This window comes from Melanostigma gelatinosum (genome assembly GCF_949748355.1).
Source record: "Melanostigma gelatinosum genome assembly, chromosome: 9".
Taxonomy (NCBI): Eukaryota; Metazoa; Chordata; class Actinopteri; order Perciformes; family Zoarcidae; genus Melanostigma; species Melanostigma gelatinosum.
This window is the reverse complement of record NC_136642.1, coordinates 5,599,491-5,625,635: the sequence shown is the minus strand read 5'-3', so window position 1 is coordinate 5,625,635 and position 26,145 is coordinate 5,599,491. Positions and strand designations below refer to the sequence as shown.

The window sequence follows — 26,145 nt, the reverse complement described above, 5'->3', positions numbered from 1 at the left end:
GGCAAAGCAAGAACCAGAATAAGTATGGGAAACGACATGGCAGATGAAGCTGCTGAAGAAGTAGGAGGATACAGACCAAAACAGATGGTTCTGAAAATAGCCATACAAGAACCAGAAATCACTGAAGAAACACTGATTGAGATACAGAAGAAGGCTGGACCATACGAATGGTCCGAATGGCAAAGGAAAGGAGCAACAAAAGGAGAAAGTGGACTTTGGAGATCCCATGATGGCAGAATTGTGTGTCTCACTGATATCAGAGGCACGCACGAAGGAAAGAAAGGAACATTGCAAAGAATGCAAGCACTGTGCCTCTTCTGCGACGAATGCACCACCTGTGGAGAACACAATGTGAAGAAACCGTACAAAACACCTATGGGCTCTTATCCTGTACCATCAGCCTGCTTCCAAGACATCAGCATGGACTTTACTCATCTTGGTAATGGTGGACAGATTCTCAAAGTGGGTGGAGGCAATCCCAACTAAAACAGAAGACGCACAGACAGTAATGAAGTGGCTGCAGACAGAGCTGATACTCCGATAATGGTTCACATTTCAGTAATAAGCATTTGCAGGAAGTAGAACTGGAACAGTGTATCATCCACAGTCACAAGGACTGGTAGAGAGGGCAAATCAGACGCTAAAATCGAAAAATAGCGAAGACATGTGTAGCATCAAAGCTGACATGGGTTAAAATTTTACCATTAGCTCTAATGGCAATGAGGAGCGCAAAAGGAAATAAGACGCATCTTTCACCACATGAGTTAATGACAAGGAGGCAAATGCCTGGTCCTCCAAGAGACGGTAGTCATATACATAGATATACATAGATACATAGATGTACATATACATAGATGTGCAGCAAGTTGAAATGAAGGCATATGTGACTGCATTAATCATTCTCACGGAGGCTCTCTCCAAACAGGTCCAGCGAACCAGTGCAGCTGACCAGGAAAAGGTAAAAATCTCATCCGAGAGGGTGACTGGGTCAGGGTCAAAGTTCATAAGAAAAGTGGACTGACCTCAGGTGGACAGGGCCGTACGAAGTGAAGGAGGTTACTTCACACTCGGTCCAAGTCATAGGTAAAGCAGGAGCACCTTGGCACCACCTGTCACACTGTGCCCCAGCATCTGAGCCGTCCAGACCTCTAGCAGAGGTCCGAGGTAATCTGACGCAAAATGCATAATTTGTTTTGTAATTTGTAATTTGACTTTTCAGCAACCACCAACAGGTGATCCAATTAGCTACAGGACATGGAAACGACAATGTTTGGTTAAATTGAATTGTTCATAATGCTATAAAAAACAAAATGGGTGGCTGTATAGCTTGTGCTGCAGCTAGACCAGCTAGGTTCACCGAACCAGCACCACTATATCCTGAATCTGACCCAACAGGATACGCATGCATGACAAATATGACTAAAATGGCTACTCCACCAAATTGCACAACTCTGGCATCCATATTTAAAGTACAAAACCTGACCCAACGCAGACGCAGACATATCTTAGCTAAAAAAGAGCAGCTGAGTTCAGTCTGGACAAAGGTCCAACATACATAGATACAATCAGAGTGAACCAGAGGAGTGCCTAATCAATACAAATTGGTATATCAAATTGCAGTAGGTTTTGAGAGTATCGCAAGTATTATTCCATGGATAACTGTGAATAAAAATGTTGATCGTATCAATTATGTGCATTACAATGTTCTTCGTTTGGCTAATCATACTAGGGATGCAATAGAGGGTCTGGCTGAGCAGCTGGCCCCGACTTCGTTGATTTCTATGCAAAACAAAATGGCTTTGGAGCTTTTGCTCAATGTTTGGAGATCTGTGTTGCACTAACATCCCCAACAATACTGCGCCGGACGGTTCAGTCACAAAAGCACTGAATAGTCTGAAGGCACTGTCAAAAGAAATGCAGGAAGCATCAGGTGTGAATAATCCATTTGGAGATTGGATGGAAAACATGTTTGGAAAATGGAAGCACCTGATCTTGTCAATAGCAGTGTCAATGGGTGTGTTCATTGCAATACTGGTCTCATGTGGATGTTGTATAATACCCTGTATTCGTTCTTTGGTTGGCCGTCCTATCACCACTGCCCTCTCCAAGGAACCATCACCACCCCCTCCTTATGGAGCTTACCCAGTAGGGGAAGAGCAGAACAGCCTGGTAGGGTCAGGAGAGGCAGAGGCAGACACCAGCGTGTGAACAGGGCAGGAAGGTAAAGAAAGTGACGTCCTTCAGACGTCAAGAGAGGGATTTGTTGAGAAAATTAGCTTATATACAGCTTTAATCAGCAATTAGTTTATATACAGCTTAATCAGCAGCTAGTTTATATGCAGCTTTAAGTAGCAATTGACTTATATACAGTTTAATTAATCACTAGCATATTTGTAGTTTTAAATAACCATTAGCTTATGCAGCTCTATTAACCACTTATACAGTGCTCACAGCATACAGCAAGGCCAGAGAGAAGCAGGTGAAAGGTTACTTATTTAACTGCGTCACTAGGAACAGGCAGCCATCTTTAGAGAAGATAAGGAAGACACAATAGACAGTGAGATTCAAGCGAGGGCCACCGCCCCAGCTGAGCCCGGCTTCTTCACACACTCCTTCATAGGACCTCTCGCATGGAACTCCTCACTCACACTGATGGAAACCAACGCCTACTGGGAGGGGCCAAGGTGGATGGACATCCACGGCCTCCATCCAGGCGCCATAACGTACAAACGTGCCACGCCTGCATCTTTGACTTTGGCCAATGTGTAAAAAGGGGCGGACCCCCTATATTAAGTTTCACGCTGATGTGTTGAAGCGTGTCTCATGGTGAATCTCTGCGAAGTTCATCCATTAGCACCCAAGCTTGTTTTTTGATAGCTGGGCTGAATGACTCTGTTGATAAATAAATCTATTGCTTTGATTTAACTATACGCCTCTGAGAGCTTCTGTTTCATTCTTAAACCTGCTCTAAGTGTGAAAGACAGCTACATCATTATTTTTTCACAACACATGTCAAAGGAAGGTGTAAATTCATGTTGAAGGCATTGTGATCAGATCTCATTCAAGTGTAGATGAAGAAACAAAAACCACCCGACAAGATGAAAGGTCAACGAACTCTGCCTCTTCCTGCGAGCTTAAATTAAACAATCCCAGTAGAAGCTACAAGTAAGTGAGTGGCTGCGGTCAAATCGTTTTCTTTTCTTTGGAAGGTTCCTAACCGAGTGAAATGACCCTGAAGTATCGAAGTTGCAGCCATGATGAGAGCTGGTCGAATTATTTAAATGCCAAGCAAAGGTGCTTCAATCCGGATAACAAGAACATATTTTAACATCAGGTTTTAATGCAAAGACCCATCAATACATTTCATGGCATCCATTCAATAGAGAGATTTGACTAAAATGTTGTAAAAAGTTCGAGGATCGCCTTAAGTTTTACCTTATGGGGACTATGACTATCTTTTAAACATTTCTAATACATCCATGAGCTGTTGAGATATTTAAATCTGGATCATAGTGGACTGACAAACATTGCCACAGAGCTGCAAGTGTGGGCAAAAGAAATGGCATCGCACAAACTCTTCATACTGAGACTGAAATTTCCGCAATGTCAGTTCTTCTTTGCATCAAAATTTTGCCATCAGGGTTTTTTTTGTGATGGCATAACACAACCCTGAACGTCAGCATATATTTAAGAAGGTCTGTAGTTTTCGGTTTAACGGCGGTGTTTTCACTCTGAGTAATGCCGGCCCTCCCCCTCCTCTCTCCAGATGTTTCCAGGTCACAGAGAACATGGCGTTCGGTGACAGACTACAACATCACATCTAAAGGAGTCAAGGGAGGGTAGGGACAGAGGAAAAGTGATTCCATAGTGCATTTCAAGGCCGGTTTCATGACAAATAAAAGTGACAGAACTGCTATCAGTTCCTCTTCACTGACTGTTATCGCTATCACTATTTACTATCTTGTGCTGTAACTTGACCAGTGAGTTTAAAGTCCTTTTCCAGTTGTAAAATAATGAAAGAGACATTTTTAGAGGAAAATAAATGAACATTAGTAGAAGATAATCAACCTAAAAATAATTTTAGACAAAAACTTGTTTACAAGCTACAGCTGACCTGAACATTTATCACTTTAACTGTTACCATTGTTACATGTACAGTATCACTTTGTCACATCTCTTCCTCACGCTCCTTTTATTGAGTTGCTGTGAACAGTTTGCTCATGATCCATAACACAACTGAACTTTGACCAGCCTGAGTCACGCACCAACCATCTGTATGCGCTACGGTGACTCCAGCAGCGACAAGCCAACAGACCGCCAGGATACAAGCCCATCTGTCACTCACGCACATCGATACAAACTCGGGTTGGATCTGAGGAAACAGATAAAGGTTCAGGGGCTGAGAGAAGGCAACTTTATTGATTGCAGGCAAATTCACCCCCGAGTCTATCGTTGCCCTTACACTAGTGAGTCAAAGCACCTTCAAGCTTTATGTACAAATTCTAATCATATTAACTAACTTGATGATATATTATTTAAGGTCAGTTTATTTCCACAATAAACGTTGTGGCTCTAACATGCTCCCCTGTCTGTCCTTCCTGTAGAGCAGTCTGTCATATCAGTTATTCACAGAGACAAGACATGTGTAGTGTTGCATGTAAATACTGCTGGGACAAAACAATAGAAACTGATGCTGGGGATAAGTTTCACAGAGCAGATCAATACAGCAATTACATCTGTATTTCACTCATGCTTTTGCAGACAGACAAATAAGCCTGGGGGACTATTTATATTGGGGGGAAACTCCCAGAACCTGCCTGAATGTTGAGGTCACACGTCGTCATCCACCAGGCCTCCTCCTAAAATTACACCGTCGCTTCTTTGGAAAACCACACTGTGTTAGTTACAGAGTGGACTCCTACACAAAAATTCAAATTAAAACAATCTGATGCAGGAGCGCATTGCTTTAACTAATCTCCTTTTCCTATGACATCCACCTCAGATATATAAGATATGAAATGAATAAACACTTCTCTAAGTTTCATCTTCCTTTCAGCTGTGTTGCAATGTGTTTTGAACAAAGAGTCCATCTGCTGATATAACTATTACGATGGCTGCTATAAAATCAAGTTCTACTAAACAAACATTAGGTCTGTTTGAACTGTTAGTGAGGGCCAAAGGTATATAATGCAGTAAATACTGATAAGACAATATCGATATGGAAGATTTTAAATGCCAAAATGGAAACAAATCAAACGCGGAATTGTCAGAATTAATTTTGCCTTTTGTATTTAATTATTGAATGCAGCGGGTTTTTTTCTTTATCGTGACATGAAATCAAATCTCAACACAGTGAGCAAAGTGAGGCGGTGCATTGCGTTTCTGTGTTGTCCAGCAGAGGGCAAAATAGGCCTGCTGATAATAAAGGCAAAGGGCTGTCATTAGTTTTCATCTGGAGGTGTAAGAGAGACGCATCCTCGATGCCAAATGATAAAACAGTAGCAACTGTCCAATCGTTGCGTTGGGCAGAGCAAAGACAGCAGCTGATGGCAGCCATGACAGATTTCACATTAAAACTGTTTCCTCTGAGACGTCAGCTGGAGGGACATGAATAATCGAGTTACATTTGTGATGACTGTCTGTATCTTTAAGAGATGGATTGTGCTTCAGGAGGCTGGACAAACAGAAACTCGGAGGGCTCTACTTTGCAGTTGTGTTGATGAAAAAGCTAACTAGTGTTAGCTACCTAGTGCTAACTTACAGTAAACAGCTGGTTAAATGGAGGACAAGAAGCCCATTTCAAAAAGAGACATGATTTCTGATATTACGCCTACGGTTACGTTTTAGGTTAGGGTCAGTTTGAGTTTAAACCTGGTTCGGTATCAAAGTCCTGCACTTTGTGCACCCATCCACCCAGACTACACCCTTACTCATTGTGTGTGCTGTAAAAACAGCCCTTCCTCCACTAGAAAACTATTGCTGAACAATCTGGGCAGCATTTAAATTTCTCTCAAAATGTATTTGTCAAAACAAGTGAGCCGTATTGATCATAATTCATTGGGGGGGCAATGTAAGTATTTGCCTCGGGCCCTTAAATCATTAAGTCCGCTCCTGCATGGGATCCTCTGTTGTCCTTGTTTATGTTCTCATGAGGATTTGATTCAGATGGTGAAGGATTAACCCACTGAAAGCAATGCCTCTGTGACGTGGCATTTCCTGGTTCTCCTCTCTTTCATTTCCTCTCTCTCACGCTTTTACTCATTCACCTCCCACTCCAACGAGTGGTCTTGATCCACAACTTCACCTCCCCCATTAAGTGTTGCACAACCAGACTCACCTGGTTTCTGTTTCGGATGAAACCAGAGGAAGTGGCGGTTTTCTCACCCAGTAAAGTTTCTTTTAAAATATAAAAAACATTCCTGCAAAATAATTTAAAACATTCTCAAAATCAGTAAATTTGGCAACATTTGTTTGTTATTCCCAGATAACTAACAGATGTGAAGTGCTGTTTTTTTCTTTTTCAGAACAGCTTTTTTGAGGCTGTTACATTATTTGCCAAACTAAGAATGACAGACAGACAGACAGACAGACAGACAGACAGACAGACAGACAGACAGACAGACAGACAGACAGGTAAAGAGCTGCACATGGGTTATCAGCAGAAACAGAGCGAGTGAGGTAGGTGGAGGTCAGGGTGAACAGATTCATATTCTGAGATTCTCCAGTGCTGACGGGGCCGGCGACCTGCAGCAAATGAGGGAGAGAGGAATTTGGGGAGGTTAGACTACAACAGCGCTGGGGGTTTGAGTGAGACAACATGGGGCCTTGAAGAGGGAGTGCAGACAGCGATGGCATCAGAGGAGAAAGAGAAGAGTTGGAAAACATGAGGGAAATTCTGAGGCGCTGCAGATGGCCAAGACACGTGTTTACCAGCCAGTGGATTTCCACTTGAAAAACTTTACCGACAGATGGATTCCCCAGATATTCCACTCACAATCCACATGAAGGTCCTCCATACATACAGCAGGTACCACTGCTGTTATTACTGATAGCTGCAACATTGTATGGCATCAATTCCTATCTTTAAATATATGATAAAAAATATATTTACATTTATGTTACCTCCTCTGTTAATTACATTTTTGCTGCATACCAACAATATGGTGACAGAACTTTACAAACACAATAGCAATGCTATGTCAGGTTGAAGGTGACAGAGGTGGAAGGAGTACTCAATTCTTATTAGTAATAGTTGTTTTGTTGTGTGCTTTTATTTAGAAACTTCAGTATTTGGGGGCGCTGCATCCTTTAAAGGCTGATCTTGTGTGTTAAGTTCTCATTGGATAATTGGCAAAGAATCAGCCATCTTGTACAACACTCTGAAGAAGGACCTGTTCAAATGTCTTTGGTTGCTTGAGCAACGAGTTGACTGGTGAAGTTGCATCAACTCTCTCGTTACTCCTCTGACCTCGAGGCACATTGGAGACCTGAGGTTTGTTCCTCTGAACACCTGGTTGCATTCCAAAAAGGTCAAACAGTCAATTCACTTTTCAGCGGGCACAACTTTCTGTCCTGTTTTTGGTTGATAAGTAATTCATGCAAAATAAAAGCCCACATCTCAAAAGAATGTCTTGAGATAATGTAGACGAATTTGATTGTATTATTTAGCTTTATTATCTCCAATTAAAATGCGCAGAAGCTAAACGTGGCAGAAGTATCTCCACATCAAAGTACTGTTGTACATTTCAATTGTATGCAACTGCTTTCCACGAAATTTTGGATTGAAATATTGTACTTTTTACTCCAATACATTTATCTAAAAGCTGGAGCTACTTTACAAAGTCAGATTTTACAATCAAAACATCAATTTAGATCGTGTGCTGTAGGTTAAACTGTCCAACAGTATAGTGAAGAATTTGTTCCACCTCCACCAGCTGTCACATCAAATTGCTGCTTGTATTTTAAAGCATCAGTGATATTATTCCAATAATATGATATATGATAAATACAACTCTCTGAAAGAGACCAGTCTGCCCAACAAGTATTGCTACTTTAATACTTTAAGTATGTTTTGCTGTTAATACAGTTGTACTTTTACTGAAGTAAAATGTGAATACTTCCTCCACCACTGCTGGTCCCTAGATTAAGTCATTAATACCACATATACGTTTGTCATGGAGATATTAAATGCCTCTCGTCAGCTTGGAGAGTGTAACTTAAGATGTCACATATGTGTTTGTGACACCTTGGGAGGAGTGTACAGTGAGAAGACGCTATTCCTGCTTACTGTTGACTTGTCTGCCCTGCATTCACGAGGATTTGTGATGTGGATTTAAGTTTGTTGTCACTTATATTATCAGTTGTTTCATAAGTTATACTGTAACGGTCTTAATACCAAAAATAACTCCATGTTTAGGTTAATTGAGCTGACCAAACACAGACTTATATCCTGACTTTTTAAACTTATCTCCCATACATCCATTCAATGATAAAGCATTTATGAAATCACCCACGCCAACTCACACTTTATCAGATGCAGCTTGTTTGTTGTTGTATCGACAACCCTCAAACACTCAGTCATGTGTTGGACTTCATGACTTCCATGTTGGTGCCAGATGTGGTCTCCAGGACATTTGTAGCATAAAATAACTCTAAAACTAAAGTCAACAAAATCACATGTCCTCTACGTCTAAAAGAGTCAGCCAGGTTCTGGGCTCAGACCTGCAGCCAGTGTGTCACTGAACAAATGTTTTAATGCTTTTTATCGGATTAGTCCACTCAAAGAGCAGCAGGCCGGTCGATGGTCCACTCGGACTGATGGGTAATAGCATTCTCCTGTGTGGGCCTGTGGATTGGCAGACAGCAGCGGACAGAGCTATCCTACCATTGATCGACTCTCTCCTCCAGGGCCACTCTGATGCTAGCTTCCATCCAGTGTTTCATTTGTTTATGAAATATTGATATTGGCTTTCTATCTCCTCCTTGGCGATGAGGAGATTCAGCTTGACGGAAAGGACAGCGTTTAGAGACGCTGGAAAAAGGTTTTGTGAACTGAAAGTAGTTTTTTTTTTTTTTTATTGATGGGATGTAAGTTTATTATTTACAGAATTACATCATGGAGGCTTTTGCTTTTTGTGCAAACACAAACATTTTTACCTGCTTCCAAACCATTTTCTGGTAAATGTTAAAAAGTCAGTGATCAACAGTATGACACAGTGACCTTTTGCACTTTAATTGCATGGAAGCTCCAAAGTAAAAGTCAATCTTAACTCTAAATGAATGAAGAAAAGCAATGCAGACTTGCATGTTTCGAATTCATCTTCTTGCTTTAAAATGATTAAAAATGTAGGGTAATTCTACAAATGTCAATCAGTAAGGCCCATCGCAACAGGCTGACAGATCATTTCTTAAATTGGTTTTGTTAAAAACTTGATCGCCTTGAGATCTGAATGTTGATAGCGCCCTCTGTGTGCAAACCACCTCTGGTACCGCTGCCTCATCAGATCTCACTCCGTCATCCAGAAAACCTCACCGTAACCTTCCTTTCACCACAAAACAAGCTAACTCTGGCTCCTGCGCCACAGGATGGATGCAGTGGATCCTGTCAGTAAACGGATGCTTTAGTCTTCCCATATTGACAGTCAGGATTGACGCGCTCCCACAGCCAAAGCCTGTTATGCAGGGGAAGAGCCTCTAGGATCGATAGTGTAGGCAAAGCCCACACAACCACTAATGAATCCTGTGGCTTACAGAACAGGCCGCCGCTGCTCTTTACGTCCACACAGGAGAAAAACCTCAGAAATACTTAAAGCTCCTGGTAACAATGTAGAAATTAGCATCCAAATGCATCCACCACATTGGATCAAAAGATACTAATTAAGAGATTAGGATGACTTTCATTTAAATAAACCGTGCATGGAGGATATCATATCAGGTGAACAGGCCTTTTGTTTTGACATCAGCACGTTTCCAGTTTTGTTTGTCGTGTTGCAACATTTCAGTGCTCTGTTCTCTCGGACTGGTTCAGTGGTGTGTTTGAAGACACTGTCTGCTGCTATCTGTTTTTTCAGCGTAGGATTTAGGAACTGATAAATCAAAGTGTGTTAGTCACCTGTCTGGGATTTCTAATTGTGAAAAGGCTTTGTGCCAACGAGGTAGCAGGTGCAGTGTTGTGTGTTGCAGTCCAGACAGTATTTAGACAGTGATGCATTTTCCTTTGTTTTGGTTTTGTACTCCAGCATATTTAATGTAGAATGAAATAACAACGAGAGTCAAAAGCTGAGTTTTAGAATTTAACTTTTTTAGGATGTTCCACACCACTATGTGTGCGGAGCTGGAGTCAGGAAATGATTAGTTTAGCTTAGCATGAAGACAGCAAGCAGTGGACAACAGCTAGCCTGGCTCCACGCGGAGCTAAAAAACACACAGCAACACTGCTGAAGCTCACTAATTGAAGGAATAGTTTGACATGTTAGTACGCTTCTTTGCTTCCATATTGAGAGTTAGAGAGCTGATGAGAAGGTTGATAACACGCTCATGTCAACATCAGGGTTAGCTTAGCTTAGCATAAGACTGTAAATCCGTCGAAAGGTGATACAAAGTTTCAACCAACATTCCTCATTATTTAACACACATCTCATTTTTTTTTAGATTTAGTCGTTTTTCACTTCGTTGTTTTTGTACAAAATAAACAAACTAGAATCTAGTTTGTTTATGCATCTAGTTACTAGATGCATCATGTAAATACAGTGAGCTTTAGATGTGCTCGTAGGCATTATTTTGAACTAGAGCCAGTCTTTCATTCAAAATCAGATTCATCATTTTGGCCTAAAATTGGTTATATGCCTAAATTGTATCCTCATAACGACCTCATGCTCCCACCAGGAGCTGTCTTCCACTGCTGACACAGAAACCTCCGATGGTTGAACACAGTGCACTTCCTCCTGCACTGCGCTGTAGAACAGACAGCACTTGGTGGATTCTGACAGGCTGGATTTAAGAGCAGCTAAAGACCCTCCAGATCCACTGAGATATGAAATGATGGCCGTCTCTACCCGCTCTGCACCTACACCAGGCATTATGACCGATACCATCCTGCTGAGCCGAGCACTTTGCAGCTCGTCTGCAGGATATTAGCTCAGCCAAAGGTTATTCATAGACTATCAAACCAGAGCTGCGGTCAGGAAATGCTGACTTATGTGTAAAATATCAATTGAATTAGTCGGCGTGCCTGTTGCTGAGGGTGCACTGCCTTGTTTTAATGGGCACAGACGCTAACAGCGATGCGTAAATCACATTTGTACAAGAAAAGCGGGGCATATATTAGATTATACTTGTTTACACATCCATTAACTATTTGTATTTGGTCAATAATTGTCACAAAGCATAACAAGTCTGCTGAACATTGATCATGCACTGACTATATTTAGAGTATTTGGTTTGAACATGGAAGTTGATCTGGTTTAAGTAATAATACATGACATTTTGATATGATTGAAAGGCCATTTATGTCATTGATCGGTATAACAGAGTGGATTTCAACCTACACAGTTCATAACAGTATGTGTTGTTATAGGTTTCTAAAATCTATGGATGCACAGGGAGCGAAGTTATTTTACACTTCTGGCAAAAGAAATCACAGTGGTTTGTTTTTAAATACGCAAAAAAAATCAAGTGTTTAGTATGAGCAGAATATCATAAAAGGTAAAGAAAAATCATATACAATCGTTAAAACAAATCTTCACATTAGGCTGGGGAGTGCAAAACAAAACAGCAAAAAAATAAGATGCTCAGATGAAGAATTTGCAGACGGAATCCCTTCTCATCCATTCTATAAACATAGGCACAGCACTGAGCAGTGCGGTTTGGTTGTTTTGGTTTAAATGTGTTTAAAACACAAGGCACATCGTTGCCTCTCCAGTGCCAAACTCCAAGCCTCTTGTCTTTTCACGTCTGAAAAAGTAACCTCTGCCCCTCTGTCAGAGTTATGTAGGCCAGCCTGCTGAGCAAAGACAAAGTGAGAGCACAGCTCAGTAGGTGCAGCCTCAGCAAAACCATCTCTTTAGAGCTGTAGGTGCAGAAGCCATTTCTCATGGGAGACTGGATGATTACTGTATGCAGCCGCGGTAAAAGCACAGACACGTCACATTATTATAGACAGTACAGTGTTCGTGTAAAAGGGTGAATTTCTCATAAATTACATACAAATGATAAAGCGCCACAGTTAGTTGATATTTAAAAAGCTACAACATGAAATCAATTTGCATCAAAATTGAAATATCTTCACTTTCGAGACACTTGACAACCCGGAAAGCTAATAAAAGTGCATTTGTGATTTAGTTATTTTAACAAACAATCTGAAATACTTTGCTTGTGATAGGGTTTGAGATTTTTCTCTCCTGAGACAATTTAAAGTCTTTAGACCTCACATGGATCTGATGGGAGTCATTGTTGTGTTGTAACATGCACATAACTACACACAGTGATGGAAGTAATGAAGTACATTTCATCAAGCACTGTAATGTACTGCTTACTTTACTTGAGCATTTCCATTTCAAGCTATTTTATATTTCTTCTCCACAACATTTCAGAGGATAATATTGAACTTTTCAATCCACTACATTGATCTGACAGTAGTTCAGATCAAGATTTTAAATTAAGAAACATATATGCCTGTAAAATACAATGAATTGTTTAAGATTAAACCCGTGGTTATCCACCTTTTTGGCTTGTGACCCGTTGCAGGAAAGCGGTGTCTAGTTTGGTCCCTTTGTCTTGTTTTAGACGTGTGTCAGTTGTTCAACCGGTTAAACCAAAGAGGCTTCTCAGATTCATTCAAATAAACCGTTGCACTGGTAGTTTCACGAAAGTAAAGGATCAGGATACTTCTTCCACCACTGTACTGTACTGTACATTACTTTTTGACTGTAAAATGTATGACTTACAATGTAGGAAGTTACATAATAATGACCGAGCCTTTGAGGCAGTGGCCCCGAGGCTCTGGAATGCTCTGCCTGCAACTCTGCGCCTCGCAGATACTGTGAATACTTTTAAGAACCAGCTCAAAACCCACCTGTTTAGGCTGGCGTTTGAGTAAAAACCCATGTCCTAGACCTGCTCTTAAAATATGTTTTACATTTTTATTATTTTATTTTTTATTTTATTTTATTCTGTGTATGTAATTTATTGACCCTAGGGTCACATTGTGGTTTTTTATGCTTTTCAATTTCTGCTGTTAAGCACTTTGTGATGTCATGTCTGTGAAAAGCGCTCTATAAATAAATTTCATTTCATAATCTCATGAAGGAGTAGCTCATAAAGAGGGGGGCGCCCTGCTGTGAGAATGTCATTTGAGTGACTGAAGTGAATAATAGCTGTCAAATATTGATGGATAAGAAAATATTTTGCACATTGAAATGTGAAAATGGTTTTAATTTGGATTGGTGACATGTGGTCGATACCCGGTTCTCTTCACAAAGTCAGTATCGGCGCTGACACCCATCAGACGGATCGGTGCATCCTTAGTTTCTGAGATTCATTATTCTAATTAAAGGTGAACTTACATGCCGATATTATCAGCTCACTCTTGGACGAACAACAAAAATCGACAGTGTCTCAATTTAAATACACCCCTCTGCTGTACAATCCTCAAACTTTAAGCAGGCGTCAGCGTTACTCTGAGTGCACACACACTGCCACGTTCTTGTGTCTCTCCCAGTAGTGGCAGTCGTCAGGAAAGCTCCACGCAGCTGCAGACTCCTTGTGGCGACTGACGGCGTGAACGACAAACCCGCACAGCTGCTTCTCCAACACCTCCACCACCGCCGGGGCGTTTCCCTTCTTCCCCTGGCGCTCCATCACCTGCCGGATGCAGTCGCGAGGCACCGGCTGGGGTTTGGTGCTGTACGACACCACCAGGTTGATGTTGTTCACCTGAAGCACCTCGAACCAGTTCTGTCCCGCCACGTGGTGAAAGTGCTCACCTGCTCGCCAGTTCCGGTAGGTGCTCCCTGAATGGTTGATCAGCCGCACTGACCAGCTGACCCAATCGTACTTCTTCATCAGGAATTCAAGCAGCTGCTGAGTCGTATCTTGCAGGTTCTCGTCCTCCTTTTCTTGCAGGAGGCGCTGAGCGTCTAGTTTTGCTTGCTCTGGGAAGGCGGCGATACAGGACTCGATGGTTGTCTTCATCTTGGACTCTACTTCTTCAATTTTGCTGCTCCACTCTTGGATTTTGTCGTCTTCTTCCTCTTGGCTTTGGGTTAAGGCACAGTGGCCCAAAAGAGCAATCAGACCCAAACAGAGGAGCTCCTTCATCCGGACACAGAAATCTTCCAGGAGACGACGGTTCCTCGCTACGTACCTGCAAAACACAGGAACCATTTACATTTATATTCAAGTTTATTTTGCTCCAATCCAGAGAAACCTGCAGTGATGCTTGTGTCAGAAGCATGCAAAGGAGTAGAACCGTCACGACCGCTGCAATGAATCCAGAAACATAAATATGATGAAATATAACAATTTACCTTTCAACCAACTCTAAAACCGACTCCCCAAAGCTGTTTGTCCCCATCAGAGCATCGTGCAGCACAGACAGGTTCTTCTCCCCTCCAGTTTTGGCAAAGTGCTCCACAAAAAGTCTGGTCTTCACCTCTTTGAACTGCTGTTTTGCCTCCAAGATGTCCATATACTTCCGAAACTGGTTCCTGATGTTCTCCTCCACCGAGAAGTACTGGGAATCCAGTCTCCCCTTCTTGATCTCGCAGTCGATGTCCTCCAGTTGGGTGGAGAGCACGTCGAGCTTGTTCCTCACCGTCAGGAACTGCTCTTTGACGTAGAAGACCTCTTTGCTGTGGACGTTGTCTAAGGCCAAGCGAAGAACCGGCGCGGCGGCCTCACAGAGGGGGAAGAGCTCGCCCACGGCGCTGGCCAACACCTCGGCCCCCTTCTGAAACATATCCATCACTGCCTCGATGGCCTCCTTCTTCTGGGCCACGACCCTCTCCAATGAAGTGGTCATGTTCTGAGTCACAGAGGGACAGAAACTGGTGTCAGGTACAAATAAACATCGGGGGAAATGATATGAAGCATGTGACAAAATGGGTCAAAGTCATTACTGTTAAATTGATGAAAAGTAGACCTTTTTCATCAATAATGACGAAGGACTGCTGTTATCTAATACAGTGGTTTTCGGATTGTGACCCACTAATATTAAGCAGTGACCGTCTCACAGCTCGTGTCGGTCTATAAGTGAGTAAATGTCTGATTGTCTCTTTTTTTCCCATGAATGAGGTTTCTCAAAAAGCACACACTAGTGTTCACACAAAGACGCGTTCTCCTTGAAGTTTATAAAATACTCTGCTTGCTGCTTCTCCGATGGGCGGATTTGCTGCTTTTCTGTCTTTTGTGATAAACGACATATATTTCAATTGATGAGTGTTGGTCAGACAAAAGACATTTGAAACTGACAAACTGTATACAATGATCATGTTCAATCTTGTTTTACATTTTGATTGAAGAAACAAACAAATAATCCATGAAAATAATGAGTCAGTCCTAGAAGACAAATGACAAAATCTCAGTTTTTGTCATTTCAGGAGACAACTATGGAGGTTGATATTGACATCAGACTTCAATGCAGGATATAAAAAAAGACATATTTACCTTGACCCTGCTTTGACATGGTGAAGAAGGTAATGATGTCATATAAACAAAATGGGGGCCTGAGATTACTTGGATGAGACATGCCCTTGGGTCTGCGTATGACTCATTTCAGAGCAGAACAGAGCAGACCAAGGCCAACCCAGGTTTAACAATACCATCCTCGCATACAACAAGATAAATGACTTCTTCTCTGTTCAGATGTTTGTCAGTGGATGGACCCCAGATGATGAGTCACCCAACTCGACACAATTAACATCGACATTAATTTGGTTAATCTGAAAATGCTACTTCTATATTTAGATCTGGCAAATAAGCAAACAACTGAAAATCAAATCATCAAATAAATACATCGTGTATATGCCAGAAATATCCTTTAAATAACAAAAGGTTTGTCATGGGAACAAGCTGCACCATGTTTAACTGTCATGCGCACCGAAAAGAAATGCGCAACGAGAGGCTTTTTACGCACAATTCCCCTGAGCATCGGACACACCTTGCAGCGTGTTTACCCCCTCTGATGGGAGATAAGGACATTCATCACATTCCTATAATAACAATGCTGTTTTTTTCTTTACCTGAATGAAATAAATCTGCCGGTCCTTCTCGCTTGATGAGCTCCGACAGCTGCAAACAAGTTATTTTGTTCCCCTGCAAGTTTGAGGATTTTCCCACGGTTCTCCAGTGTGGAACTGAGGAGGGGTCCAAAAGTAGGATCCAGAGAGGAAGAAGAAATGCGCACTCAATATCTGCAAAGGAGAGAGGGAGAGCAAGAGAGAGAGATAACGAGGGAGAGGGGGAGAGAGACACAGACAGACAAACTGCAAGAGGTGACATATGTGGTCGGTTCATTTTCTTCTCGGTCTTCGTGGCACCATGAAAGGACGATTCAGTCGCTTCTCAAATAAACGGAGCTGAATTTGATTTTCTGTTTTGCTGTTTATCATTTTCAACATATCTTCGATGGATTTTTTTATCTGGTCTCTTGCGCTCTTGGTGCAAATGTCTCTTCATCACCATAATGCAGTTCAGCTGTTGTTGAATGTGAAAGGATCCAAACTTGAGGTAAGACGATTGGGAAACGAATTTGTTTTGTCTTGTTGGTGTTAAAGTACGATTAATTGATATAATTATTTTAATTTGACCCACAACCTGATCTTAGATTATAAATGGATGTGCACACGAAGGTGTGGTGTGAAGTAAATACACGCCGTTTGGATTTGTAATAAGATTCAGAATGTGTTAAAAGATAAAGATATAAATGTTCAGGGAGCGAATTAGTCAACCACACAGCGTTTATTTATAACTATGCGCCACCTCTCTCCACTCAGAATTGTCACAAATAGATCTGGTTAAAACACGCTTCTACATTCAAAATGAACACTGAATTTATTTTGTCATCACTCAGAGGACTTTACAGTGACATTAAACCTCACATCTCCTTCATCTGCGCGCACACGACGCGCCCTGTGCGTCCAACTGGACCTCCCTCACAAAAATAAACATCATTACGCAAATCGTTTCTCCTCCAAACCACGAAGAGCTTCACGTGCATATATGAAGACATTATCTTCGTTTCGTGATGAATACTTTTATCAGAATTTCTGAAGACGTACACATTCATTTTTTTTCAGGTGGAAATGGATTCTCCGAAACGAGCTCCTGTCATGGAGAGAAACATGAGCTCCATCACATGATGGACGACGTGCGTCTGTGGCTCAAAGACACTCATCGTTCCGTCTGCGGAGTATAGGTGAGAACCTCAATTCTTTGGTTCTCAGTAATCTGCATTTCAAACGCCTGCAATGCACATTTTCCTGTTTCGGTTCCCTTAACTCTGAGCTGTGAGTCAAACCTGTTCAGCTGGAAAACGATGCGTGAGGGCCATACCAGAGGTATTAACCCAGGCCATGTGTCCATTTTACTTCACCTGAGGTAAATCATGTCCCCCTCTTTTGAAACTATAAATTATTTGGATTGCGTTCGCACAGGTCATGTAGCAGATCTTAGAAGGAAGAAAAGGCTATTTTAGCTCCTCAGTTTGGAGGCGCAGATGTGATGCTTCATTCCCGTTGGCCCTCAGGGAGTTCAGTGAAAACAGGTGTAACGATGAAGCAAGTGAAGTACTCACGCCCTCTTGCGTACAAATAAGTGAATTGCACCTTTTACATTCCCTCTTAGCTCACTGGCCTCCTATGCACCATCGATGGACATTTTGTAAAATTCACATTTGATAAAAAAAAAAGAAAAGCTCTCATTTTACAAAGATGCCAAATTGGCACAATTATGGGCAAATGAGACGATTCAAGTCTCTTAAACTATTGAAATTAGTTGGAATGATAATAATAATAATAAAATGTACCTATCGCTTTTCACAGACAACAAATCACAAAGTGCTTCAACAGAGCAGAAATTTAAAAGCATAAAAAACACAATGTGACCATAGGGTCAATAAATTACATACACAGAGAAAAAAAAAAAAAAAAATGTAAAACATATTTTAAGAGCAGGTCTAGGACATGGGTTGACGGTCTCTGGGACATCCGAATGATGCAGTCATACAAAACAATACGTATTTTTGAATATGTTCAGCTAAAATGGAATTAGATTTTAACAAAATATCCAAATAATTCAACAACAATCATTGATCGTGAATGAAAATAGTTTAAAACCAAAATATTACATAAAAAAACAAAACCTGACATAAAACTAAACATATTTTCTCTACTTACATCTTGTTTTTCCTCAGTGCATGAGTGCGGTTCAACATCAGCATCTGTTTGACAGTAGTGTGACACGTACACACACTCTGAGTGTGTGTACGTGTCAGTTAGAAAGCAAATATTACATCTTTCATTCTTCACCCGATTAGCTTATTTTATACACAGTAAAAATGTATTTATACATGTTCTATATGTATTATTCTTTTTCTACTCATACTTGCAATGTATTTTTGGCATTTGTTTTGTGCTTTCATGGTGTTTTCAAGATTATTCACTAGAAATGTAAATACACTGTGTGGCCAAAAGTACTGTATATAGACACCCAAACAATATACCCATATGCAATAGTTGATCATTTCGTTCCAAAATCGTCTGCTGCTACAAAAGCCTCCATTATTTTTAGGAGTGCTACCCTCTTGATGTTGGCGCTTGGTTGCAGGGGTTTGCTCCTCTTTGGCCACTAGAGGTGAGACACTGAAGACTGGCTCAGTTGGTGTTCCAGATGTGTGGGTGGGTTTAGGTCAGGTCTCTGTGCAGGCCGGTCAAACTCTTAAATAAGTCACGACTCCAAATCTGTTTTATTCACTCAACGTTTATTTAACAAAAGAGGCAACATATTCACATCTATGGCATTTCACATAAAGCCTTTAAGAAGTTCATATAATATTCCTCCATATCGACACAGAACCACAAAGCAGCGTAGAACAGAGTTGTGTTGAAAGGATGAGAGTAAAACAGGCTAGACATATATGTGAAACATGAAAAGAATATATAGAAACTGATCGATTTGAAAGCCATCAATGACGATCAGATATTGTTTAGTGGTCACATGTTTGGTTGACTGTTCTAATTTACAACTCTGCTGACTCTGGACGGTGCTGATGCAGCGATCTAAACCAGCTGCTACTGTCGATGCCACCGGTTTACTAAAACAAGCGAAGAAGACACATTTACAAATAAATCTGTAGTGTAAAGACCATTCAAAACACAATGCATGAAACAATCACAGTTCAATGATTTAAGACAAAAACCCTTAAAATAATAACACAAAACTATTGGCACATTTAGGCACTGTTGGTCAGACGAGTGAGCGTATGAGAAGAGCCACAACTTTAAATGTGTTCAAGGCTCTTAATTGCCTTACCCCCAAAGAAACCCATTGATAGTCTATGTATATATCTATCTTTATATATATATTATAATAAACATAGTTGGTGCACCTCCTGCACATGTAATAGAAAATAAAGTGAAGAGTGGAAGGATTCAACCAGTGACATTATAACTTCCTCCAATACATTTAGAAAGTCAAATACCTCTGTTGTGTACAAACATCAAACAACTGTGGGTCGTGAAAATAGTCTAAATCTCAATTTGTTGAATTAGTTCTCAAATGTTCCTTTGTGTATCCTTCTGTGGGGATGTAGTGTTAAAACAAGTCAGATTGTATGTGTGCTGTCAGTGTTTGTAATTAACCACAAATGTTCACTAAAAGTAAAGAAGGATAAAGAACTCTGTACAGCAGCGTCAGAAATTAGTGTAAAATGACATATTTCGTGCTCGACAGCAACAAGTATGCATAGTGTTTCATGAACGCCATGCGCAACAAACATACAACATACGTGAAACATTATAGTAATTCGCACATGGCGGTGTGACAATTATATGATTTTACATAGTACGACAGCAGCGTCATACATGTAATGTGGACATGCGAGTCCTGACTATGAAGGAAAAGCAGCAGAGGAGAAAGAACGCTCTTCTTCTTTTTCTTCATTTGCACCTGGAAAGAGCCTCCTGCATCTTCTCTTGCACGTGCTCCATCTTCTCGGACCACTCCTCGCTCAGACCCTCCTCGTCGTCTCCGATGACGACGGCGTATCCCATGAGGGCGATGAGGCCGATGCAGAATAGGTAGGTGAGGCGTGTGCAGAGGCGCTCCATGGTGCTGCGGTCGCCTTGCGAGTGCTTCACGTACACCTCCAGGATTGGTCTGCTGAAGAGCTTGGGCTTGCCCACCACACCGTCGTAGAGCGTGTGCAGGTTCTGGTCTCCCAAGTCATTGGAATAGCTCTCCTCGAAGTCGTCCTTCTTGCGTTCGCGGTGCTCCGGCCGCGCCTCCACCATCTCCATGAACTTTCTGAACTGGTTCTTCAGGTTCTCCTCCACGCGGCAGTACTGGCCGTCCAGCGTTTCCTTCTTGATCTGCACCAGCGTGTTGCGATTCATCTGGGAGAGCTCGTCCAGCGCCCGGTGGACCGAGCCGAACTCGCGCTTCAGGGTGCGGATGTCCTCGTCGTCGACGTGGTGCAGCACCACCCGGATCAGGGAGCCGGCCACGCCAAAAATGGGGTTAACCACGGCTGCTGCCGAGGAGATGGTGGCCACACACTGGAGGACTTTCACCAGGCCCTGCTTCAGCTTGGCGTGGTCCTCAAGGATCTCCTCTTCCATCATATTGTTCAGGCTGGTGCAGATGTTGAGGTCACTGAGTGCAGATGTTGACGTCTGTGAAAGACAAGGATCATAGTTTATTGTAGTTGATGGTCTTTAAGATGCTGCAGCCACATTTATCACAATGAGGCACTCTGTTTGTTCATGGGACCGTTTCAAGTGTAGTATTAAAAAGGCATTGCACCAGTTGTACACATTGAGTTCAGCTGACTCATCTAACGGAGCACTACTCAAACCTGGGGACGTTTTACAATGTGTTCTGCGGCTGCGCTTTAATTACAGGGGAAATGGAGATATAATTAACAGATCTGAGATTCACTTATAAATCAATGTGCAGAAAACAGCCATGAAAAAGGGATAAAAACGTCCATTGTTCTGGTCTCGCAGCTATAAATCCGCTTGAAGACTGCATGCAAAACATGTGTCTGACAGACACATTTTCATGGCGGCTTCACAGAAAATCTGAACATGACAGACAACAGATGATGGTGAAATAAATCTGCTGTCAAACTGTTGAAGACTTGTGGCTTCTTACATCGAATCTCTTCTGTTCTTCAGGAACCTCGTCCTGGAGTTGTTTCAGTGAGAAAGGGACTCTGGTCCTGATCGGGATGATTCCTGAAACGCAAGATAAACTGGGATTCAAACACAATTTAAAAATATCCAACACAGGATGCATAGTGTAGTACAGATTTAGATTCATTCTCTCGTTGAGCCAGGAAGTGGACAGACTCTTGTCCCTTGCTGGTTGCAGTTTTTAGCAGTGAAGGAGTTAACTGCTTCTGTCTGACGGTGCTTCATTCAGCACTCGAGCCTTTCAGCACCAGGCTGCTCTGTGTGTGTTTCTATGGACAGAGCTGATAGCTCCTCACAGCTAAATAGGGAAGGCATGCTACGACACTAGCAGCAGCTAATGGGCGGGACAGTGGAAAGACAAATACGCCACGGCTGACTCGTATATTACATAACAGAGGCTGCTTTTCAACACACGACACAATACTTTAGAGGCAGAATTAAGATGTTTAAAGTAAAATGTGTGTGCGCTGCAAGACTACAAGAGGGCGCAGTAAAAGCTCTGTTCACACCTGATACTTGTTTGTTAAAACAGGATTAAACAGGAGAGTCTTCCCTTAAATACACGCATAATATAGGACAGCTTGACATCTTTTTCAAGGACTCATGTTCCCAACAGTCTCTTGTTATCTTCTTCTACACCTCAGTACGTCGGTTATGGCTCGGCATGCCTGCTATGGTACTACAGACGCATACCAGTGTGAGATTACAACATAGCCACAAAGATAAGCACAAATGTGTTGTGCTGACACTGGGGACCCACACAGCTGATGACCACAAGGCTGTGCACGTTCAAACAGGCCGTGAGACACACTGTGAGGAACAGACCGGTGTGTGTTTCTCTTTTGTTTTCGTCCCTTTTTTTTAAATACCCGTGTCCACCAGAGGAGGGCAGTAACTTAACCTGTAAAGAAAGCCATAATATCCACCATCTGATTTCAGCACCATCACTGTGGACTAAAAGCAGTGACGCTCTGGAGCAGGATTTAACCCTTTAGCTTCAGATTGTAGACTGCCTGTAGATGATGTGCTTAAATGCACAAGTTCAACAGAAAAAAAGAGCAAATGTTGAACTTTATTTAAATACTAGTAAATGCTGTATTTCTTTTTGCATGACATCACCTTTGCATTCATGCTGAAAGCCATGAATGCCTTTTGTTTAATTTTCCTATTGTGACGAATAATGACTGCTGATAAGAAGAGTTATTTGCGTCACAGTTGGTACTTTGCAGCTGCAAAATAATCCTCAAAAGAAATGCATGTGTCTGTTATATTTTAATAATTGTGTCCCTGTTTTCACAGAGGATGTTCTACAACAGAAATGCTCCGTGTGACGCAACACAGTACGTCAAACTGCAGAGGACGGTAATGAAAGGGTTAATTATTACAGTTTATTTTACACAAGTTACCTCTCTGGCACAATACCACCAGACAATTGAAGATATATTATGAATACTAGATGATCTGAGCTATATTTAATAACAAAGTGGGTGACTTTGGTGAATCATACATCTTACTGCAGCTGCATTTGAATCTGCAACAGACAATTAACCCTTTGTGCAAATTAAATTAAATCATTAAATAGAATCTTTACCTACAAATGTCTTAATACGTGTAATCGATCTGAAGACAATTAAGGGTTGATGTGTAATCATATTGGTTTTACATGATGATACAAATATTAATGAAGAGATGGTAAATAACACCAAATACAGCTGTTTGTGGGTTAACCAATCACTGCTCTCCAGCAGCATGGCCTTTTGAAGAAAGCAGAGAACCTCCACATCGCAGTGAGAAAGTCTCGGCCTAAAGTTGCGGCTGGGTGACTCAGCTTCTGCAATATTGTGCTTCTATACAGACACAAGCTACAAGAAAATCTGAAGTTTGAGTCTCTGCTGGGAAGAAACGTTTGACTCTTGTGTTGGTTGTAAATAAAGCAGCTCTGCGTGTCTAATCAGGAAGTGTGACGCTGCTCTCACCTGTGTAGAGGAGCGGCCATCTTTAATGTTTTCTATGATCGCAACAATGCTAGGCTAACCCACATTTACACGTTATATTCTATTTAAAGTATCCGTACAGGACATAGTTCACATTTTCATGACTTCTTTGACTGATTTCCTGCCACTTCCTTGTGTTTAATGACAGTTTGCTCTCTCTCTACAGATCACAGCCTGTGGGGGCAGTTGGGACACTTTCCTAAGGAAGTGTACAGCCTTGAGGCTACTGCAGTTCAAACAATACGTTCATTAACGAAAGCTAATATACAACAATGAAGTATCTTCCGGAGTTCTTCTGATTACGAGTACTAAAACAAGCAAAACAGCCCCTCTGCCAACAGCTCAGGGCCTCCCGGCCCAGCTATGGCTCCCCCTAGCCGTGCCTCCATATTTCCTTGTTAATGCACCATAATGCCCTGGCCCTCCCTGCTCTATCACACTGCAAATACACTCAAAATATACCTGATAACTTCACTTTCTCTGTCTAAATGTGGAGTATATAGTCTCCATCTGCGTCTCAGGCACCATTGGCCACAGCAAAAGAGAGGATTTCTTACCTTTTTGAGAGTGGCGATTGCTATACCTCCCTCTCCAAAGTCTCAACCTCGGTAGCCTCCTTCTTCTTCCCAGCAATCCCTGCAAAAAAAGGACACTTCCATGTATGATGAATATGTAGGGGTGAACAAATTGGACTAAATTAATTCTAAAGAGCCCATATAGCTCCCAAAACCCAGAAATTGCATTTGTAGCTCCAGATACAAATAAGCCCCAAATTACCATTTTAAAATGACGTGTCAATAACATTAAACGGTAAAACCCACTCCTCAAATACACCATGTCCCACCCCTATTGTTTCAACTTATTCTGGCCCATCTAGTACTCATACAGTTGATAGTAAAGAGCAATTGTCAGTCAATGCGCAGCTGCGTATTCCGGCGCATTCTGCTACCCATTGTGCGTTTGTCAAGCCTTGGAGCATCTTTGAGAGGCTACAAATAGCCCCTTGGTGGTATTTATGAGTAAAAGAGGCCCTTATCATGTGGATTGGACCAAAATAACGGGAAGGAAAATACTTTCATGAACGGAGAATCCAACCAGGAAAAGAGAGAGCTATGGAACCAAATGGACCTCTCCAAAAGTGCACAGGTGCACCCAAAGGAACATAGAGCTATCTAAAGGCTCCTGGAGGGGAAAAAAAGAAGTTTATCCGACTTAAAAAGTAATGATAATAATAATTCTGTTTAAATTTTACCAATTGCGCTCAAAAATTAAAGGCTACACTCAATAATTGTCGAATTTTAAGTATATTCATAAGCAAATCGGATTCTGAAACATACACCAAATGGCACAGATAGTGATTTGGACCTTGACGTAAATAACTTCACGTATTTAAATATATATGAATTACTTAGATATAGTTTTGTTGATACTGACAGCACTGTAGCGACGCTCACAAATTGAAATCGTCTATTCCTACCAACCAAGCAGGCAAAAACCTGAGCTGTAAACGCAGTTCAGTGCGCCAAAGTAGCCATTTGTCTGGTCCTGTATCCAGACCTGAATGACCAATAATTTAGGCCTGTAGCACTAAATATATATGCTTTATATACGAAAATCCATGCAGGCAAATCTACTGGATTCTTAAATGTAGAGCGACTGCGCCGGCAGTTGAAGCTGTTTTCCCCAAAACAAACCTCCATGCAAATTCTGATGGCAGCTGCCAGCAGAGCGTTAAAGAACAACCCTGTTCCCTTCAACGCCTGACTAATGTCTGTGATGTTTACGTCGTGTATTACAACAGCAGATAGTCACAAATACGATGGGCGTTTGCCTCCTTGCGTGTCAACCTGAACCTCCAGCAAGTTAAAGACCCCGCATCCCCTCTCTGGGACACCAAGCCTCAGGCGACAGCAGCACAAGAGAGTCACTGTCCTCCCCGCGGTTTGTAGTGGAAGAAAAAATAGAAATAAAAACACGAGTGTCCGTTAGAAACAATAAAGCCTCCGTTGTCTGCTCAGAAACGACTGTCCACATCGACCGTATTGTCGGTAAAAGCAGGCGCATGTAATGTGTAGCCTCTTTATTCAGCGCCACAGCCGGAGCTTGAGCCGGACGCACGCGTGTCCTCATTGTGCATTTGCCGCAGCAGCTGTCAGATAGATCACATTTCAGACTGAAGTCACTGTGCGATGAATACTCACAGACAGGTCCTATATAATACTGTAATAACCGCTCTTGTGCAAGATCAGCTGTGCGTCGGTCGGCGGTCAACATGCGTAATATTTAGGTTGAAGGATGACAAACCACTTCTGTTGCAAGATTGTCTTGTTTTTAGCTGGGGGGGGGGGGGGCAGGAGGAGCGCTCTGCTGACTGTTTGAAAGCCGCGTTAATGATGTCTAGAGGCAGTGAGTATAAACAGCTCAGAAGTGACTATCAAGCGATACAGAAACACTTTATTTCACAATATACTGTAAGCATACATTATATTGTCTGATTTCATTCAATGTGTAAATATTTTAAAATAAAAAATAAAACAAATATTGGTTGTTGTTTTTTTACTGTGCAGAAATTCCAGAATAAGAAAAGACAAATAGAAGCGAGAAAGATTAGAGATGATTGTTTGATTACAACACAAAAGACAATACCAGAATGTTTTACATTATTTTTGTTATTTAACATGTTTCAAAAAATATTTAAAATGTCTTACAAGTAAAGATTAATACTAATAATTCATTCGTAT

General features: G+C 41.6%; 2 protein-coding genes across 3 annotated transcripts; both read right to left on the bottom strand.

Moving 5' to 3' along the window:
• Positions 1 to 13,671: 13,671 nt before the first annotated feature.
• On the bottom strand, positions 13,672 to 15,019 carry rpz6 (rapunzel 6; the record flags this gene model as incomplete). The annotated part of the gene is made up of 2 exons (XM_079276336.1): positions 13,672 to 14,362; positions 14,526 to 15,019. The coding sequence occupies 2 exons, from the start codon at positions 15,017 to 15,019 to the stop codon at positions 13,672 to 13,674; spliced, it is 1,185 nt and encodes a 394-aa protein (XP_079132462.1).
• A 3,950-nt stretch (positions 15,020 to 18,969) lies between these two features.
• On the bottom strand, positions 18,970 to 25,633 carry rpz (rapunzel). Of its 2 annotated transcripts, XM_079275615.1 has the most exons (4): positions 25,606 to 25,633; positions 23,962 to 24,040; positions 21,370 to 21,452; positions 18,970 to 20,888 (listed from the first exon to the last, which is right to left on the bottom strand). In XM_079275615.1, exon 4 carries the CDS (start codon positions 20,835 to 20,837, stop codon positions 20,154 to 20,156), a length of 684 nt encoding a protein of 227 aa, XP_079131741.1. In that variant the 5' UTR covers positions 20,838 to 20,888; positions 21,370 to 21,452; positions 23,962 to 24,040; positions 25,606 to 25,633; the 3' UTR covers positions 18,970 to 20,153. The 2 variants fall into 2 exon arrangements, with proteins under 2 accessions (XP_079131741.1, XP_079131740.1); XM_079275614.1 differs by lacking the exon at positions 25,606 to 25,633 and having other exon boundaries at positions 23,962 to 24,439.
• Positions 25,634 to 26,145: the final 512 nt, after the last annotated feature.